This window comes from Leptodactylus fuscus, chromosome 3, assembly GCF_031893055.1.
Source record: "Leptodactylus fuscus isolate aLepFus1 chromosome 3, aLepFus1.hap2, whole genome shotgun sequence".
Classification (NCBI taxonomy): Eukaryota; Metazoa; Chordata; class Amphibia; order Anura; family Leptodactylidae; genus Leptodactylus; species Leptodactylus fuscus.
This window is the reverse complement of record NC_134267.1, coordinates 72,752,861-72,771,025: the sequence shown is the minus strand read 5'-3', so window position 1 is coordinate 72,771,025 and position 18,165 is coordinate 72,752,861. Positions and strand designations below refer to the sequence as shown.

General features: G+C 43.0%; 1 protein-coding gene across 1 annotated transcript in view; it reads left to right on the top strand.

The window, feature by feature from the left end:
- Positions 1-9,755: 9,755 nt before the first annotated feature.
- The window catches only part of GALNT2 (polypeptide N-acetylgalactosaminyltransferase 2), a 111,298-nt gene continuing 102,888 nt past the window's right edge, over positions 9,756-18,165 (top strand). The window contains exon 1 of the mRNA XM_075267778.1: positions 9,756-10,033. Coding sequence (XP_075123879.1) covers positions 9,935-10,033 — 99 coding nt within the window. The 5' untranslated portion in view covers positions 9,756-9,934. The remainder of the gene's footprint in view (positions 10,034-18,165) is intronic.

Sequence of the window (18,165 nt, the reverse complement as noted above, 5' to 3'; positions counted from 1 at the left end):
CAAACACAGATGAATTGAAGATAAGACATACGAAGATAAGACATTCTCCGTGGTAACCTTTGGCCATAGGTATTCGTTAGTATCCACTTGTCAGGTCGAGATTAGAGAAGTATGTAGCTAATCTTAGGGCTCCTTCCTCTGACCACGACAGTGGGACAGCACCCAGAATCTGGAACTGTCTGCTTACTAGTGAAAACTAATTTCCCAGATGCTCTGTGTGATTTTTACCTGGCCATTTTCCAGGTATTTTGGCAGTTAGAAATTCCCATTGAAGTACACAATACTTACCCAGCAGCACCAAATACCAGCACCCAGCAGAAAATTCTTATTCCCATAGGCCAAACACCACAGTGCAGCATGACATCTCACTCTAGCAGTATTAAGCAAGTACCATGGTACTGCACAAAATAACCAAGAGCCAAACACAGCACTACGCATCAATGATAACAACATTGCCTCCCTAATGACAGGTACAGTCTAACCCTTTTTTCTTCTAGCCCATTGACAGTAGCATTCTAGAGTAGGGCCTCCTACCAGCAATGTATGATATTTTTCTCTCCATATTACAGAATTTAGCTGCCAGACTCCGAATTAACTATTCTCAGGTGAAAGACTTTTAGTCTTTTGATGATGATGTCATCAAAGGATCTTCAGTCTTTCTAGCTATGGAGACTGCAGTGATGATGGAAGGCTGATATTAACAGTACAGTTTCTGATTTAAAGGGATCCTATCATTGGATACCCTTTTTTTTCTAACTAAAACGTAGGAATAGCCTTAAGAAAAGCTATTCTTCTCCTACCTTTTGATGTCTTCTCCGCGCTGCCTTTCGGTAGAAATCCGGGTTTTCCTCGGTTTGCAAAGGAGTCCCCAATGCTGCAAGAGAAATCTCCAGCGACGCCTCTATCTTCTTCTGGAATGCTCTCCCCCTGTGTCTTCTTCCATCCTGGGGTTCAATCTTCTAGGCATGCGCAGTCGACTCTGCCATCGGGCCTCAGGCAGAGCCGACTGTGCATGCCCTACAGCCACAAGAAAATGGCCGCATACACAGTAAGCTGTGTAAGCGGCCATTTTCTTGTGGCCGTGGGGCATGTGCAGTCGGCTCTGCCTGAGAGGTGGATTCTGGAGATATTTTTGAGGTGGAGATGATATGAGAATGCAATTGATTGGATAGGGGGGGGTGAAGGAAAGGTGAGTTATGGTAAGGCTAGAGACTGAAATGGATCAGGGATAGGTCTGTTAGATGGTGGAAAAAGCAGTAGCAGTTAAACTGAAACTGAAAATGGCCTTCCCCAAACTGTTCTCATATAGTTGGAATTATATAATCATCTAAAATGTTTGTCCATGTTAAAGTGTTAACCTTTTCCTTCACTGCAACTAAGGGCTATGGTCCAACTCCTGATAACTCTGTAACTTAGGTCACAGACGTTCCTCCAGGCAGACACTAACAATCAGTCCCTGTTGGATCTCTGTCCAGTGTCATATCACGCCCATAAAACAAATAGACACTTTTTTAAAACAGCACATAAATGCAAATAAAGCTTATCGTCAGCAAAATACACTGAGAAAAATGGTGCCTTACTGAAGATGGCAGGTGTATCAGAAAGAATCAAACCTGTTTAAAAATAAGGATATTCTATTTATTTTGCCCAATTCTTGCAGCTGGCCACTTTTTTTTCAACCAAGTTTTGTTTTAGGCTCCAAAACTTGATCACATAAATTCACACTCCCCTAGCATCTGTGATACACTATCACACAGGCAGGTTTTTGTTTGTCAAAAGTTGCCTCTCTTTGGCCTAGTTCACATGGGCTAGTGACCGCGTCAGAATCAGGACCAAAATGCGCCTGCCGCAGCTAGCCGCGACTGTCAGAAGCTCCTGCTCCGGAGTAGGCCCAAATGAATGGGCCAAGTACGGAGGGATTGTCTTGACACGTGCACGTGCTGCGGCAGTTTCCGCCACTGCGTCCGCCTCAAGATAGGGCAGCTCGCTTCTTTTTTCCGCAAGCAGGAACTAACCACGCCAAAATCCGCCCCCTCTTACCCCGTGTGAACTAGCCCTTTCTCTCATTCCATCACTGCCGAAGACTGAATTGTGCTTACCAAGAATGGCTACAAAAGGAATATGAAACATCTAGAAAGCTCTTATATTCCTGCCTTCTGCTCAATCCACTCCTGGGTTTGGCTCAAAAAACCACAGCAAAATCTGCAACAAAAATATCTGCGTTTCCGCTATGTTGGGCCACAGCATAAACTATACCTGCATCTTCCCTTGACTTTATTGCTATACATGCAGGAGTGGCATGGAAGGGTGTTGTAGCCTATGAATTTTGGTCTTTCTGCCAACCCTCATTAGAGGTATTCCTACTTTTATCATTTTTATTTTTGATAGGTGTGTGGGTGTCCAGTTAGGAGCATACAAAAGGATGGATTTTCTGATCTTATTGATGAGTGTAGCATGCAGTTGGTGTGGACCCACTGTGTCACCTAACCAGTTTGGGTTTGAACAACTTCTAATGCCATTGTCTAAGTAATACCCTGGTTTTAAGCCATTAATCCCTATACAGATATATGATCTTCGCAGCAGGGAAACACCAGGGACTACAGCAGTACTGGGACCAGCATGTGTGAAAATCATGTACCAATATTTAATAGTTCACCTACTATAAATATTAGCCCCCTATAAATAATATTTGCCCTCTTAGGGCTAGTTCACACGTGGGCAAAGGGGAGGTTTTTGACAGCGGAATTCGCTTCAAAAACCTCTCCTTTAACATGGTGGTCTATGTAGACCACTAGCTTTTTTTTTCCTCCTAGCGTTTTCCACCTGAAGAAGCGACATGACCTTTCTTCAGGCGGAAAACGCCTGAAGAATTGCATAGAAGTGAATGGGAAGCGAAAACCGCGCGGTTTTCGCCTGCAGTTTCTATAGCACATATAGGAAAAAAAAAACCCTAGCGAAAACCGCTAGCGAAAACCGCGTCAAAAACCTCGTCAAAAACCGCATGGAATGCAAAAAACAGCGTCAAAAAAACTCCCCGAGGTTTTTTACCTCGCACAAATAAGCTAGGCGGTTTTCACGTGTGAACTGACCCTTAGCAAGTAATCCCTATCCCTTACCATAAAACAGTAAATCTTGTACTCACCTTACTGCGCTCCCAAGATTGTCAGAGGAGCCACGAACTCTTCCTGTACTAGTGACACAGGTGGTGCAATGCAGTGACATCATCACACCATCTGTGCTGCGATGTTACGTGTGTTACCGGTCAGGGATTTATCAACATAGCACAACTGAATGCATGTTCAAAAACTTTAATGGCTCTCAGGAGGTAGAGCTATTATTTTCTTCAGACTCTTTGTGTTTGGTCTCTACGTCAAGCAATGCCAGACTATCTTCACATTATGCCTCATTACCTGGTAATGCGTGGCATAAAGTATAACCTCAGAGTTACCTTAGCAAACTAACAGCCAAAACATTCAGAAATATGGTCAAAAGGATTGTTTGCAACATATTTCACTGAACTTTGATGTTTCCAGGAGATCAATGAAAAAATAATTGTAATGGAGGGAAACAGAAGTACATTATCTGGGCCATGGTTTTCTCTTGGCCCTTTCATTCTTGTTATCCAGGGAGCCAGGTAAAATTTTAGTTACCAGATAAAACTTTCTCTACGTTATGTGTTAATATATCAAGATAATAGAAATAGATACTTGTTTGGTTTTAGTTACTGAACTTCTTCATATTTATCTTACAAGTATACAATAACAAATTGCAAGCCATACCTCCAAAACGAACTAATGGCATACAGTGTTGGCCAAAAGTATTGGCACCCCTGCAATTCTGTCAGATAATACTCATTTTCTTCCAGAAAATGATTGCAATCACAAATTCTTTGGTATTATTATCTTCATTTAATTTTTCTTCAATTGAAAACCACAAAAAGAATTGTCAAAAAGCCAAATTGGATATAATTCCACACCAAACATAAAAAAAGGGGGTGGACAAATGTATTGGCACTGTTTGAAAAATCATGTGATGCTTCTCTAATTTGTGTAATTAACAGCACCTGTTACTTACCTGAGGCACCTAACAGGTAGTGGCAATAACTAAATCACACTTGCAGCCAGTTGAAATGGATTAAAGTTGACTCAACCTCTGTCCTGTGTCCTTGTGTACCACATTGAGAATGGAGAAAAGAAAGAAGACCAAAGAACTGTCTGAGTACTTGAGAAGCAAAATTGTGAGGAAGCATGAGCAATCTCAAGGCTACAAGTCCATCTCCAAAGACCTGAATGTTCCTGTGTCTACCGTGCGCAGTGTCATCAAGAAGTTTAAAGCCCATGGCACTGTGGCTAACCTCCCTAGATGTGGACGGAAAAGAAAAATCGACAGATTTCAACACAAGATTGTGTGGATGGTGGATAAAGAACCTCGTCTGAATAGATATTTGGCATTGCCAAAGCTAGTAAAGTGTGTGAGGGGGGGAGTTGGAGTCGGGGGGGGGGGGGGGAGTGGTGGGTATGGGGTTTGGAGTGGTTGATTTGGGGTATAACAGTCCGTGGAGTCTCATCTTCCTTAGTTGGTGACCGCTATATGGGGAGGTGGGGTGGGTGGTTTGGGGTATAACAGTCCGTGGGGTCTCATCTTCCTCTTGTTTGGTGACAGCTGGACACATATTGGGCAGTGATCTCCACAGTGGCCTCTTCTTCTCCCAGTAGGATGTAGAGTTTCCTCTTCTCGTCTGCAAATATGAAATCTGAGATGTGGGCAGAGAGTCTTTGGAAGTAGACGGCCCTCACAGCTGAGTATTTGGTGCAGGAAGTGGGTCTCGTCTTCTAGGGCCCCCGGTCACAGTGCTGGCACAGTCTGTTCTCCCATGACTTGTACGTCTGCCTGTGTCGCCCCGTCTCCATCTCCAGGTTGTGGGAGCTCAGTCTGTACCAGCTCAGGGTTTGTCTGTATTTGGGGCGGCGTATTCTCTCCAGGTAGGTGGCCATGGTGTAGTCCCTTTGCAATGACTGGTACACGGTGAGTTTCTTGGAGTTACTACCTGCGCTGACGTCATGGCAGGGCCGACAGCGGAGCCGGAGTCAACTTTTGAGGGTCGCGGTGGCAATTTGGAGTGAGTGAGACACTTTCAAAGTAGCCTATGTATCCTTCCTGGCCAATATGTAGGTGTGTGTGAAATTTCAAAGCAATCCATTCAGCCTTTCGGGTGTGATTGAGGAATAAACATCCAAACACGCAAACCCACAAACATCCAAACACACAACCTTTCACATATAATATTAATAGGATTGCACTCCTTACTGTTTTAGTTAGCCATATTGGTTTTCTATGATTTCTGGCCCACTTATTCCCATAAGGTATATGTTTTTTAGTGGTCCTATTTAGAATGTTTTTGAAAATGTCCCATTTTGTTTGTGTTCCTGTCACTTTGAGGACACCGTCCTAGTTTATGCTGCTAAGCTCCTCTCTCAGCTGATTAAAATTGGCCTTCCTGAAGTTTAGTATTTTTGGACCACCTCTGCTGAACTCCTTCCTAATGTGCACAAGAAAACTTATTATGTTTCTCGCTTGTAAATAAAAGCAACATTACAATAGCTGCCTCTCTCTCGCTATATATAATGTCCCCCTTAATATAGCTCTATGATAAATAGTTCTTCTTCTATAAATAATAGCCCACCTTATATGTTTCCCCCTTATAATGGCCCCCTTATATATAATAATTTCCTCCGCTATATATACCGTATATACTCGAGTATAAGCCGACCCGAATATAAGCCAACCCCCCTAATTTTACCACAAAAAAACTGGGAAAACTTATTGACTCGAGTATAAGCCTGGGGGGGGGGGGGGGGGGGAAATGCAGCAGCTACTGGAAAATTTCAAAAATTAAAATGGCCGGAGTTTTTGGGTGCAGTAGGTACTGGGAAAGGGGAGGGGGTGTTTTGGTTGTCTGTCTGCCCCTTCCCTGAGCTTGAGGACTGGGTTTTTTCTTCCCCCCACTTGGAATTCAGTCTGGCTGAATATAGGGGATCTGCAGTGCTCCTATTAACCCCTTCCCGACGGAACAGGAGCACTGCAGATACCCTATATTCAGTAGACCGGGCACTTTCAGACACAGGGATACCTAATGTGTTTCACAGTCATTTTCTACTTTTGTATGTATTCTAGGAAAAGGAGTGTTTTAGAACTTTTATGTTTTTAAAATCTTTTTTTTTTTTTTCTTTTGCACTATTTTATGGGAGATTCTATACATTAATATTGTGGCTGATCATAGACCCTCCCTCCTAAGGGGACTCGAGTATAAGCCGAGGGGGGCTTTTTCAGCACAAAAACTGGGCTGAAAAATTCGGCTTATACTCGAGTATATGTGGTAATTGCCTCCTTATATATAACAGTCTCCCTTTATAACAATCCATGTTATATATAATAGTTCCTCTCCTATAATAGACTCCTTAAATATAATAGTGATACATGATAGCCGTTATATATAACAGTCTGACCCTTATATATAATAGTTCTCCCTTATAATAGCCCCCTTATATATTATAGTTCCTCTCCTACAATACCTCCCTTAGGGCTCGTGCACACGGAGTTAACGTGAGAGCATTTTAGCATAATACACGTGTTAAAATAATACTCCCATTGACTTCAATGAAATTTTTTACACGTGTAAAAAACGCGTCAAAATAAGCGCTACGTTTTTTACACATGTAAAAAATTTACACGTGGGGTTTATGTCTAAATAACACTATATATATAGCATGACAGTTTAACGTTTTAACCTTTACTCTGCTGATTATTTTCCGGTCCTAAATTTTGCTCTAATGTGGCTCTTTTGATGGCTGCATCTGGCTCGCAGACAGGGGCGTAACTATCGGGCCGTGGGCCCCACAAGCACTATTATACTTGGGAGTCTTTTCGGACCCCCGAATATAATGATTGGAGGTCCAGGAGAGGTAAGGGAGCATAAAAAAACGGTGTTACTTACCTCTCCATCAGGCTTTGGGCCTACTTGCGTGACGTCCCAAATGTCACATGACCGGGGCCTGCGCCCATATACGTCGCGACACAAGCCGCCTGGTCACATGACGTCCTGGACGTCATTGAAGATGGCCGACAGCGGCGGAGATTTCCCCCTGGGTCTCCAATTATTATATTCTGGGGTCTGAAAATACCCCAGAGTATAATAATTGTGCATTGGTGTCCACAATGGAGCATAATAGTGCAGGATCCACTATGGGCATAATATGCAGGAATGTGGGGGTGGTATTATTGCTCTCATGGAATTACATTTTAAAATATGTGGCGTTCATGGCTCTCTCAGCCAAAAAGGTTCCTGACCCCTGTTCTACAGTTTCCATTCTATCGTTAATTCAGATATTATAGTAAACAATTGGTTAGGAAAATAGGAGTAAGGGTCTTTATACTTGAGATCTCCAGGAGACGATTAGGGCTACCCTATGCATTAAAGCAATTCTATCATTAGAGTATCTTTTTACAACTAAATGAAGGAATAGCCTTAAGAAAGACTTCTTCTCTTCCCTTTATTGTTCTTATCTGCTCTTCCGTTCCTGCGAAATATCTTCTTTCTTCCTTATGTAAATGAGTTTTCTTGCAGCACTGGGGGCTTTCCTCTGCATTCAAACAACACTGGGGCCGAAAAACACTCCAGCAACGCCTCTGTCCTCTTCTCCGGACCGCCTCTTCTTTCACGTTCTCATCCCGTCGTCATCCAAAAGCACTGACTGCACATGTCTGTCTGCCATTTGCCTGTGGCCGAACGGGAGAGGCCACGGAAAATGGCCGACAGACATGTGCAGACGGCCATTTTCCTGTAGCCGAACGAGAGGCCACAAGATAATGGCTGTCGAACATGCACAGTCAGCGCTTTTGGAAGAAGACGTGGTGGGAGCACAAGAGAAGAGGTGGTCCGGAGAAGAGAGGCATCACTGGAGTGTTTTCAAGCAGCACAGGGGACGCCGTGTTGTGAGAAAACTCATTTGCATAACAACGAAAACCGGGAATATCTACCGAATGGTGGCGCGGAGAAGACTTCTAAAGGTAGGAGAAGAATAGTCTTTCTTAAGTAGTAGTAAAATATGGGATTCTAATGATAGAATCCCATTAAAGGGGAACACTATATTAGACCTGGTGCTCCACATATTGGTGCCTAGACCCACTTTGGAGTGTTTTCCTGGTTAGGATAGAGTATGTTCACCTTTCTTATCTTTTAATTATTTAGGAGTTTCTTTATATTAATAGAAGTTAAGTTTTTGCTTTCTATTTTCACTCAGTGATTAAAGAGGACCTTTCACCACTTTTGGGCACATGCAGTGTTATATACTGCTGGAAAGCTGACAGTGCGCTGAATTCAGCGCACTGTCGGCTTTCCCGATCTGTGCCCGGTGTAAAGAGCTTACGGTGCCAGTACCGTAGTGCTCTATGGTCAGAAGGGCGTTTCTGACCATTAGCCAGGAACGTCCTTCTGCCTCGCGCCGCCAATCGCGCTGTGCTGTGGAGTGGGGAGGAACTCCCCCCTCCCTCCCTGATAATGCTCGTCTATGGACGAGCTGTGTGAGCAGAGGGAGGGGGAGTTCCTCCCAGCTCCACAGCACAACGCGATAGGCGCCGCGAGGCAGAAGGACGTCTCTGGCTAATGGTCAGAAACGCCCTTCTGACTGTAAAGCGCTACGGTACCGGCACCGTAAGCTCTTTACACCGGGCACAGATCGGGAAAGCCGACAGTGCGCTGAATTCAGCGCACTGTCAGCTTTCCAGCAGTATATAACACTGCATGTGCCCAAAAGTGGTGAAAGGTCCTCTTTAAGTTAATATATAAGGTTTAAGTGCAGGCATAAGAACTCCCTATATATTTCCAATTCCTTTTGAAGTCGTTCTTGGATTTGGCTGAAAAAAAGCTGCGGAGGACCTCAGCCTAAAAGTACACCAGATTTTCAAAGCGCATAAGACACATCGGAAAATCTGATGGAGTATAAGGCCCCATTCACACGAGTTGTAGAAGGGCGAATTTTGGCACCAAGAGTGACACGGGGAGCCAAAATACGGGCCAAAATACGCCTGCCACAACTTCCCCTTCTGGAGTAGGCTCGAATGAATGGGCTGATTCCGGAGGTTACTGCCACGAGGCGGACGCCGCGGCTCAACGAGCCACGGAATCCGCCTGAAGAAAGGACAACTCGTTTCTTTTTCCGATAGCGGCAATATGCCGCTATCAGAAAAAAGAACGCTAACGGTCTCCATAGACCACCATTGTGAGGGGGCGAATTATAACGTGGATTCCGCGCCATAATCCGCCCCCTCTGTGCCCGAGTGAACTAGCCCTAAGACTACCTAGACACAGTTTGCATTGTATAAGTTAGGTTGTTTTAGTTTATCCACCCCTTTGTACACACTGGACCTCATATACTAGCAGTCCTACAGGTAAGTGAAGCATGCATCTCCCTAGCTACATGAATACTTGGTACAATCCCTTGCAATGATTTGCAGCAGTTTACTATTATATGAAATGCTTCCTGACACAAACTGAGAGCGATGCAATGACAATGGACACTAGAAGCAATGGCCAGTCAAGCCGCACAGAGAGACGCGATCCTGCTTCTTTTCGAGTCTGAGAATCCTTGTGCAATGGCGTACTGTAACCATGGCGACGCTATAGATCCCACCCATCCCTACCGACAACCCCCTCCAGTGATCTGTGATTGGCTCACCAAGCGAGGTTTGACCTTTGCCCCATGACCTGGTGATGCTCGCTGTTTCCTGCCAGCCGGCCTTGTTCCAGTCAAGGAGTCCATGCCAGAAGGAGAGGGGCTGACGCTGCAGGCGATTACACTGCACTCAGTGGGCGGAGGAGGAAGCGTGCGCCAGCGTAGATCGCCTGTGGCCGCCTCAAGACGCTGCTTCGTGTACAATGAGGAGAAAATCTCGCATTCTGCTTTGCTTCGCCTTCCTGTGGGTGCTTGGAATTGCCTACTACATGTACTCCGGCTCCTCCGTCAGCAACCGGAAGGTAACTGGCACGGTTATGTATGTGTCTGGGCTATGAGCGGCGCAGAGGCAACTTCGCCCCGTGATTTCAGTCTATGGGAGTGAATATAGATAGTCGGTATGTTTAGCCGGTGCTTAGTCGTTTCCCAATATGGCCATAAACGTGGAATGGACGTCACTCAGCGGAAGGCAATGATCATCATTTATTAATTACATAGAGTTATGGCTGGATAGAGAGAATCTTTCAGTATAAATAAGAACCTGTACATGTCCATCATTGGAATCTTCTCTTGGGTAATCCCTTAGGTCATGTTTCCATGTAGCCTTCTGTCCAGGTTTCCATCATTGAATAACAAAGCATGTATTATTACTTTCAGTCAAAACAAAGCAACTAGATACTATTGATCTGGTACAACCTTACGGCTTCTGCAATTGACACAACCATAGAACGGCTGTCAACATCTGCAGTGGAGACTCTGGTACAGTCTGGGATTTGATGGAAACCAAACTGACCGGTCGGGCTACGGTTATATGGCAACTTTACCAAAGACGTGCTGACCGGCCGGAGATTTCAGTACCTGACAGTATTACGGCTAATGAAATTGAATGCTGTCATGTTAAGACCATAACACCATGATGGTTTGAGCCAGTCACTCTTGTGTTGCAGTTGGGGCATCCTGCAAGGACGTGACTTATCGTTAACTACTATTTAGATTTACCTGCGGGTGGAAATTAAACTGAAACCTCACCTTTAAGCATTAGAAAATTGTGTGACACTTATCTGAGTTGTTTCCTTCACAATCGGTAGTAATTCAGGTAATAGTTCAGTGACAGACAATTCACTCTCCATTTGACAGCTTTTCTGGCATCGTCATCCGAGTAGAAGGTAATGATTGTAGGGGCGGGGGCTTTGAGGGATTACAGGTACTTGGTCCTGTGTCCTCTGCTTAGGACCTCCCTCCATGAGTGAAGCAAGGCTGCGGAGTCATAGGTAAAGAAAAGTTACCCATTCTGGCTTCAAAGCAAAATAATTCTTTTAACTGATGTTTTATAATTATTATTGTATAATTAGATGCATAGTTTGTTGCACATTCCCATTCATAGGAATTCTGTCACTAGCATTTTTTTTTTTATGAATTTGAACTTTTGCTGTTTCAGTCTGACCAAGGCTGTCATCCATTTATGATGGAGCAGGAGTCACTGGATTGATCTATCATCTTCACAGTCCTAGAGTGAAGAGTATCCCACCTTGGTGTTATTGGTGCAGCCATGTATTACGGTATATGAAAGGGCATTATGCAATGCACCAGTGTAGCAGGGGTAATGATTAGCACTGTCCGCCACTGATAACAGGTTATCGCAAGCGGCTTCAACATCTGTACCTATAGCCATTATCTGATTGTCTATGTGGTTTGATTTCTTTGCCACACTGTATTGGTTCTGATATAATGTAAGATGGCCTAGAGCTTCTTCTTTTCTTTGAAGGCTTTTTTTTTTTTTTTTTTTTTCTTGTAAACTCTATGTTGATGCCTTTTCCCAAAAAGCTCTACTTTTGTCTCATCTGACCAGAGTACATTCTTACAAAATGTTTTTGACTTTCTCAGGCAAGTTTTGGCAAACTCCAGCCTGGCTTTTTTATGTCTCTGGGTAAGAAGTGGGGTCTTCCTGGGTCTCCTACCATACAGTCCCTTTTCATTCAGACGCCGACGGATAGTACGGGTTGACACTGTTGTACCCTTGGACTGCAGGGCAGCTTGAACTTGTTTGGATGTTAGTTGAGGTTCTTTATCCACCATCCGCGCAATCTAGCGTTGAAATCTCTCGTCAATTTTTCATTTCCGTCCACATCTAGGGAGGTTAGCCACAGTGCCATGGGCTTTAAACTTCTTGATGACACTGCGCACGGTAGACACAGGAACATGCAGGTCTTTGGAGATGGACTTGTAGCCTTGAGATTGCTCATGCGTCCTCACAATTTTGCTTCTCAAGTCCTCATACAGTTCTTTGGTCTTCTTTTTTTCTCCATGCTCAATCTGGTACACACAAGGGCACAGGACAGAGGTTGAGTCAACTTTAATCCATTTCAACTGGCTGCAGGTGTGATTTTAGTTATTGCCACCACCTGTTAGGTGCCTCAGGTAAGTAACAGGTGCTGGTAATTACACAAATTAGAGAAGCATCACATGATTTTTCAAACAGGGCCAATACTTTTGTCCACCCCCTTTTTTATGTTTGCTGTTGAATTGTATCCAATTTGGCTTTTTGACCATTCTTTTTGTGGTTTTCCATTGAAGACAAATTAAATGAAGATAATAATACCAAAGAATTTGTGATTGCAATCCTTTTCTGGAAGAAAATGAGTATTATCTGACAGAATTGCAGGGGTGCCAATACTTTTGGCCAACACTGTATATCAGTTCGAAGGAAAGTTCTCCGGGTTTATGGTTCCTTTGATCAGTCACGAGGTGTCTAGTTTTACAACAACGTCAAGTGAACCAATGATTTTTACCTCTATTTTTAATTCTTTTGAGATTTTTTTTATATGGTAATAGTGTGTCAGAGAATGCAAAATGTGAAGAAAAAAAATTCTAGAATTTTTTTTTTGATTTTCAAAGTTCAGAAAAACTCAGAACTGTACAGGCTTTCACCAGATATGTCACAAGATTATCATTGTTAATATTATACCCATGCAAACGCAAAATTTTAAAACTCATTTCCATAAAAAACGTTCAATTTAAAAATTTCAAAAAATGCACATGTGCTTGCTATGCTCCGAGCGACATCTGTACCAAAATTCAAGTTGGGGTCGCAATGGGATCATATCTTAAAGTATAACTATTACAATGTCAATTCAAAAATCTTGAATTCAGATCTGTTCAGCCTGTGGTCTAAAAGTGTGGGGTCTAGATTTACCAAATATTCCAGGATTTTTAGATTTTACTGTATTATTTTATGTTACAGTTTAGGGGGTGTTGACACTACTGTTGGTGTCCGTTCAGCAGTGTCCGTACAAGATTTTGGCAGACACTGGTTGGTCCTTTTGCAATTTCCATTCATTTCAATGAGATTTTATCTTGTGTCCTTTAGTGTCCGTTCATAACCATGTCCATTTTTTCAAGCGGACAAAAAAATCTTACATGCAGGACTTTTCTGTCCGTTCGAAAAAAGCGGCAGTAAGTGTCCGTTTTTTTTTTTTTTTTTTTCTTTCTTTACCATTGAGGCCTATGGGCAACGGACATATAATGAACACTAACTGATAGCCATCAGTTACTGTCTGTTTGTTTATGTTATGATAGGTGTCCATTTTTGGGGAGGTTTTTAACAGACACCAACGGTAGTGTGAACCCTGCCTTAGAAGAAGGAGAGGACAGAGGAGAAAGCTTTGTTAGGGCTCAACCTGAGAATGAACAGGGATAGACAGTGAATGCAGAGCAGATGACAGGCCAGCAACTCTGTCAGTAAGGGATCGTTCACATCTGCGTCTCGGTCTCAGTTATGCAGGTTTTCGTTTCCAGCCCGAAACTGCGCAGGAAACGGAAACCTGCACGCATTTTTCAAAGCCATTCAAATGAATGGGTTTGAAAAGTGTCCAGCTGTGAGCACCGGTGTGCGTTTTGTGCTTTCCACGGCGAAACTGTTTTTTTTTTTTTTTTAACTGGACACAAAGTCGGACATGCAGGACTTTGTGCCCGTTTAAAAAAAACGGTTTTGCCACGGAGAGCACAAAACGCTCACTGGCGCTCACGGTTGGACACGGTCTGTCAGGTTTCTGTCTTCTGACGGCAGAAGACGGAAACTTGAAAACGCAAATCAAGCGCTGGCGTGAACCCAGCGTCATGTGAAGTATCTGTCCACCGCAGAGTCAGGAAGTAAGACAGAGCTTCAGAACTTTCATGTCCTGACTACGAAGAGGAGGAGAGTTTATTAAAACATCGGGACTCAGCAATACCACACTTTCATTCCATGCAATGAAACGGAAATAAAAACGAGGATTTTTTCATTCAGCAATGACAGTGAAGTCCATGAAGTGGTAGAAGGCAGCACAAGATTGGCAATGGATGACATTACTAGTTCTGTGACCTGTAAATATGATCAGAGCTGATGGCTGCTACTGTACTCTCCAAAGATTGTGAAAATGGAGACGTAGAATTGACTTTTTTGCATCCTTCTGGTCCAGCACCATCCTTTGTGTATCCAAGAAAACCAGATATTTTAAAACTTACCAAAAATCAGATATTAAAGGGATTCAATCATTAAAATGCCATTTTTTCTCCCTTCTTCCGGCTCTGGCTTCAAACTTCTGGGCATGTACAGTCTGCTCATCGTCTGGCCTCGGGCTGAGCCGCCTGCGCATGCCCGTGGCAATTTTCCTGTGGCTGCTTACACAGTAAACTGGTGTTGACCCTGCTTCCAATTTTCGCTGAACTTCACTTTTCCCACCATGCATCCGTCATACTGATGAAGGTCATGTTGATCGAAACGTTTAATAATTTTGGATACAAATAAATGCAAAAATTCTTCATGATTCCCTGTGAGTGCCAGAAACTCCTTTTAATATGTTGTTATGGCGGTGAGATGCCTTCTCTGAGCACCCAAACAAACAAAACCGAGTGACAGTGCACTACAATCAATACCGATGGCTTTGGTTACAGAAGAATTTCTAAACTACTGACGATTTCAGTGAGCACTGTTGGGGCAATAATCTGGAAGTGTAAAGAACATCATTTCACTATAAACTGGCCATGACCAGGTGCTCCCCACAAGGTTTCAGACAGGAGTGAAAAAAATTATCAGACTAGTTGTCAAAGACCAAAGGGCCACCTGTTTAGAGCTACAGAAAGACCTGGAATCAACAGGTACAATTGTTTCAAAGAAAACCATAAGTAATTGACTCAACATCCGTGGTCTGTATGTGTACTCACAACGCAAGACTCCATTGCTGAATAAAAAGCATGTTTAAGGCTAGTTTCACACCTAATTCACAGAGTGTTTTCTGAAGACACTAATAAATCAAATTTTTATAAATTCACTTTTATTAATGTAGTACAAAAACAATAAAGAGAGGTCACAGTGAGGTGCGTCACTCTTCACTTTAGGAAGGCTGCTGTATTAGCTCCTTCTAAATAAAGACCACGGCAGGTCCCTTTAATGCTTTTTGGTGGTAAGTGGAAAAGGGGTTCTCTGCTCTCAAAGACTAGAGACTTATCATATCCCTCAATCAATATCCCTGAGCTCCCTTCACCATACAGGACATGTCATAACGTCTTCCGATGTGGCTATCAAATTGTTAGAGGTGCTTGCTAAATTCTCAGCTTTGCTACCATATGCTAAGAAAAAAAAAAAGGAGTTCAGTAGATGAAAACACAGGGTACTTGACCTTTAGCAGTTCATGCAACGTGTAAAAATCAGCTTTTATGATACCGATAGTTTTATAAAACTGTGGTTATAGCCATTTGAAGTGACCATCCCCCTACTAGTGCATGTTACAGCTTTGCATACTGTATTGAGTGCAGGTGTAGGGGACACTCTCACAGGCAATGTTTGGAGCATTGCTAGTGGGAGCAGTTTTTTTTTTTTTTTTTTTTTTTTTTTATTAAAAGGAATTTAGATTGGAGAACCATTTTTGTAATATACATAGTTAACCTAACACCTTCTGGCACAATAGTAAAAACAACAAAAAATTTTTTGGTACTATTCCGTTATCGGGCCAGCAGCAGCGCAGTTCAGCAGCAGCTTTCGGGACAGCAGTTCAGCAGCGGGAATTACAATGACATCCGAGGACTGCTGGCCCGATGCTTGTGCCCAGTAACCAGTACATCGATGACCCCCCTCCCCCATCCTTCTCCTCCTGCCAGTGCTGCCCCCCAGCTCTCCTTACATCTTCCCCGTACCCTCTCCCCGCCACACGACTAGGCCTCACCTCAGCGCTAGTACCGAGACCGAAAGGAAAGACACCGGGGCTCAATCCAGGCCCTGACAAGAAACACGCCGACTATAGGAACGGTGAGCTACAGCGAGCCGGAGGGACAAACTTTCTGCAGCGTCCGGCGGCTATCTAGTAGCATTCATTGCTCAAGATTTACGGTGAGGCCTATTACAGGGAGAGGGTACGGGGCAGATGTAAGAAGAGCTGGGGGGCAGCACTGGAAGGAAGAGGAGGATGAGGGCATCGATCGATGTACTGCCTACTACACACAAGCACGGCCTCTATCATCGGGCCAGCATCGGCTTAGTCATGTGGCGGGGAGAGGGTACGGGGTAGATGTAAGGAGAGCTGGGGGGCAGCACTGGAAGGAGGAGGAGATGGAGGGGGGGTCATTGATGTACTGGCTACTGGGCACAAGCATCGGGCCAGCAGTCCTCGGATGTCATTGTAATTCCCGCTGCTGAACTGAACTGCTGTCCCGAAAGCTGGTGCTGAAATGCGCTGCTGCTGGCCCGATAACGGAATAGTACCAATTTTTTTGTACATAGTCTTGTTTCAGCTTAATAGATGTATAACTTTGCATTATTCAAAGAATATCAATTTTCCAATTTTACTTTATCAACTCCCAAAATTTCTGCTTACTCTTTCAGTAAAAACCTTATCAAAATGTCTTTTGAAAGATCGAGTGTCATACTGGGTACCGTTACAATATAGTTGGCAGAGTTGTATCGGTTTCTTGAATGAAAACAGATCTTGAAATCTGTGAGGAATAAAAACAAAGTGTAATGGAAAATAGTTTTTCCAGTATTTGGTGAAGAAAAATTATAAACTGGAATACTCCTTTACCCAGACTTCAGGATGTGACTATTGGTGTTTATACATAGCAACTAATAGTAATAATAAAGGGACATTATGTAATTTTTTTTTTCTCACTTACTTTGAAGATTTGGTGCAAGGTGTGCCTGAATTAAGAGCCTATGGCTTTTCAGTAAATTAGGCACCTTTCTGTCCACTAGGATTGAAATCTCTGCTAGATCCTGACTGACAAAAAAATAAATCATGTCATGGGTCTTGGTAAATTTATTGGGCATCCTTAGCTTCGTCTTGATTTTCTGTCCTGTTTTGCCAAATTCCACAAAAAGAGGCAAGCGAAGTGCAGAATCAGGGATGTGTCACATCTTTGGCAAGAGAATGGTCTTTTTCTCAATAATGCATCACATTTGGGGAGGGGGGGGGGGGTGGTATGGCTAGCTGTGGTCTATTTTGGACACATGGTGTGAGAGCTCCCCCTATAGCATTGCTAAAAAGTACTTAACCTGGTAGCCACTTGTACCAAAACGACCAAGAGATATCCAGGATTTCCTGTACATGTCTTCTTTGAGGGGTGTTCCTACAGATCCCACAAACTCCCTCCATCATTCACTTACTGGACAGTACCTTTTAGCGATGGTGGACTTGCGGGGGGGAAAAAAAAAAACTTGTTCTTTAATTTGAAAAAAAAATAAAAAAAAAAAAATATATATATATATATATATATATATATATATATATATATATATATATATATATATTTCGTATATACACGAATATAAGCCGAATTTTTCAGCACAGTTTTGGTGCTGAAAAAGCCCCCCTCGGCGTATACTCGTGTCAAGCAAATAAAAAAAAAAAAAAAATTTTTTTTTTTTTTTTTGGAGCGGGGATCTATGACGAACCGCAATAGTAATGTATAGAATCTCCCATAAAATAAAAAAAAGCTTTAATAGAATATAATAAAAAAAAGTAAGTTTTAAATCCCTACAATACATATAAAAGTAGAAAATGACTGTGTAACACATTAGGTATCCCTGTGCCTGAGAATGCCCGGTCTACTGAATATAGGGTATCTGCAGGCTTATACTCAAGTATATACAGTACATAGTACGGTGTGTGTGTGTATATATTATATATATGTGTGTTAATATATTTTATCCTACAGAATAAATTGCTGGTAGGTGGGGGCGAGTCCTCCCCCTGTCAATCCTGGGAACTGAGGTGTTTTATTTATACACTTCTGCTCTCATTCATTTAAATGGGAGCAGTGGAAGTAACTGAAGTACAGCACTTCTCCAGCATTCCCATTTAAAGGGGCTCTATCAGCAAAATCATGCTGATAGAGCCCCACATATGCGTGCATAGCCTTTAAAAATGCTATTCAGGCACCGTAAAAGTTATATTAAACTACCCCC